We start from the raw sequence: 2,158 nt of genomic DNA, 5'->3' as shown, positions 1-2,158 counted from the left end.
CTTGGGCCAGTGAAGAAAGTGCCTCTGTGAGTGTCGACAGAGCACCAAATGTTCTGGGCTCTTGTTGTGTCCACAGACACAGGTGAGCCTCGCATCTGCATGCTGGAAACGCCTGTGGTACCAGGAGAAGTCCCCATGAGAGGAGCGGAGTGCGAGCCAGCGGTGAAGGGCATGCCGTGGCATGGTGAGCTCCGGAGGGGCCTTCACTTGGTATTCCACAGTCGGCCTGCTGAAACTCCAGCCCCGGTACCAGTCAGAGAGCTTGCCACAGGCTCCACTCCACCACTTTCGCCTTGCCTCTTGGCTGAGCTGCTTGGCCACTGTGCGGACCCCACTGACTGTGGACAGGAACATAGGAAAATTAATGAAAGACAAGGATTTGATACTCGCGATACAGGTTTCCAGCCCAGAAACAATAAGCTAAATCAGGTAGTAGGTCCGCCCGAAAGTACCTACCTGGCAAGTTCACATCCCTTTATTTTACGAGCTGAGAAGTTGGCTCCGGATGTAATGTTGTCCCCTTGTGGGTTTCGAACCCACGCGTCTTAGGTCCCCACGCCAAGGCGCTACCGGGTGGCCGCATTACCCATTCGGCCACCGGGGCTGCTGTTATTATTGCTGTTACTTTTACTAATTCTCTCTATCTTCTCTTTGAAATTTTAATGATCAGCTCTGATTTGAATGTTTTTTGTGATGAAAAATTTGTAAATTAAAATCAATGAAATGCTTCTCAAATTTATAGATAAAAAATTGATAATGATGATATAAATAAATAAATAAATTATTTATGAACGTTCAAAAATCTTTTAATTTGAATATTATATTAACTTTACTTCTTTCTCTGAGAAAACTGATGTTGACAAGGACAAGAACATGCAGATGACAGAAAATGATAAAAAAAAATAGAAAATGATGTGAAAAATCAATAAAAAATTGAGTTATTATTAAAAATTATTGATATCAATGAAAAAAATGTTCTTTTAAATTAGTAGTTAGAAAGATAAAAATCAGCAACAATGACAATATGATAATGATTTTTTTCTGTTCATAACTTATTTACTGTGATTCCACAGCTCATCCATCATTATACTATGATTTTTGATTCAGCAGCTGTGTTGCTGATTGGCACAGTGGAACAACCATAATCCGGTCGTACAATAGTCTACGTTTCCCCCATATGGTGCCACAACAGCGGCCGCAGCTGAGCGGCCAACATAATATACGTAGTTAGCTAGCGATCACACAATGAGAAGATTAACCATCCCACACATATTGTGTTGCTCTCGCGTAGTTAGTAATGATGAACAACGTTGTCACCCCACACTTTTTCCAGTACTAGTATGGGTAGTTTTAGCAGCACATGTGGGGGCATAGAAGATTTCAAGCAGCTTGCTTTAAACCCCGACGAAAATGCCAAAATCTCTTGAAGTATTGTTCATCGACAAAACAACATTGTATGTGTAACTGCCTATGTATACATGCGTGTAGACAAGAAATAAATAATGCTAATGGCAGAAGTCTTGTTCGAATACAAGAAAGGAGAAAGATGGCAAAAAATGGAAAAAGGAAAAAAGGAAAATCAAAAATAACTGTACACCATAAAAGTAAATAAACTCCTCCTTTTCTTTTGGGCTAATGTAAATCATCAATCACGTTTTTTGAGCCTATTACCTCCCAACATACCACGAAAATAGGTGAGAGCAAATCAAGGAAATAATATAGAGATGAAAGTATAAGAATTAGAGTGTCAGTTTCTCTTCGTTGTGGGTAGCATGCTTTTCTGCAGAAGTCGTGTATACATAAATGCAATCGCTCCGGATTTGGAATCACGTGTCTGAAACAACAAAACAGTGGACGAGGCGCGGGGGAAATAAACGCTAAAAAAGTAAGGCGTAAGGGTTTAAAACATAGAGCGGCAGTTCGAGGAAGAGAAACGGAAGGGCGAAGAGCCACGAGAAGTCGCCAAAGGAGAAGCTCAAGGACGAGGAGCGGGTGTTATTGGGTCTGCTTCCTTGCCTCAGATTCACGTTGCTCCCCCAAACACCCTCCGACTCATCTCCAGCACAGCCTCGAAGCCCTCACGACCCCTTCTTAGCGTTCTGGCTAAATCGTTTCAACGCTTTGCTTCTTTCAACTTTGGTTTTCACTTTCTGCCACC

The 2,158-nt window shown here is 42.0% G+C and overlaps 1 protein-coding gene across 1 annotated transcript; it reads right to left on the bottom strand.

The window, feature by feature from the left end:
* Window positions 1-45: 45 nt before the first annotated feature.
* Window positions 46-583, bottom strand: HCAG_07900 (predicted protein; the record flags this gene model as incomplete). The annotated part of the gene is made up of 2 exons (XM_001537534.1): window positions 46-338; window positions 541-583. Coding segments are annotated over 2 exons (336 nt in total), but the record flags the coding sequence as incomplete, so codon positions are not given.
* Window positions 584-2,158: the final 1,575 nt, after the last annotated feature.

The sequence above is a fragment of the Histoplasma capsulatum genome, genomic scaffold (assembly GCF_000149585.1).
Source record: "Histoplasma capsulatum NAm1 scaffold_9 genomic scaffold, whole genome shotgun sequence".
Lineage (NCBI taxonomy): Eukaryota > Fungi > Ascomycota > Eurotiomycetes > Onygenales > Ajellomycetaceae > Histoplasma > Histoplasma mississippiense.
Note: the sequence above shows the minus strand (reverse complement) of the source record. Positions and strands in the feature narration are given on the sequence as shown.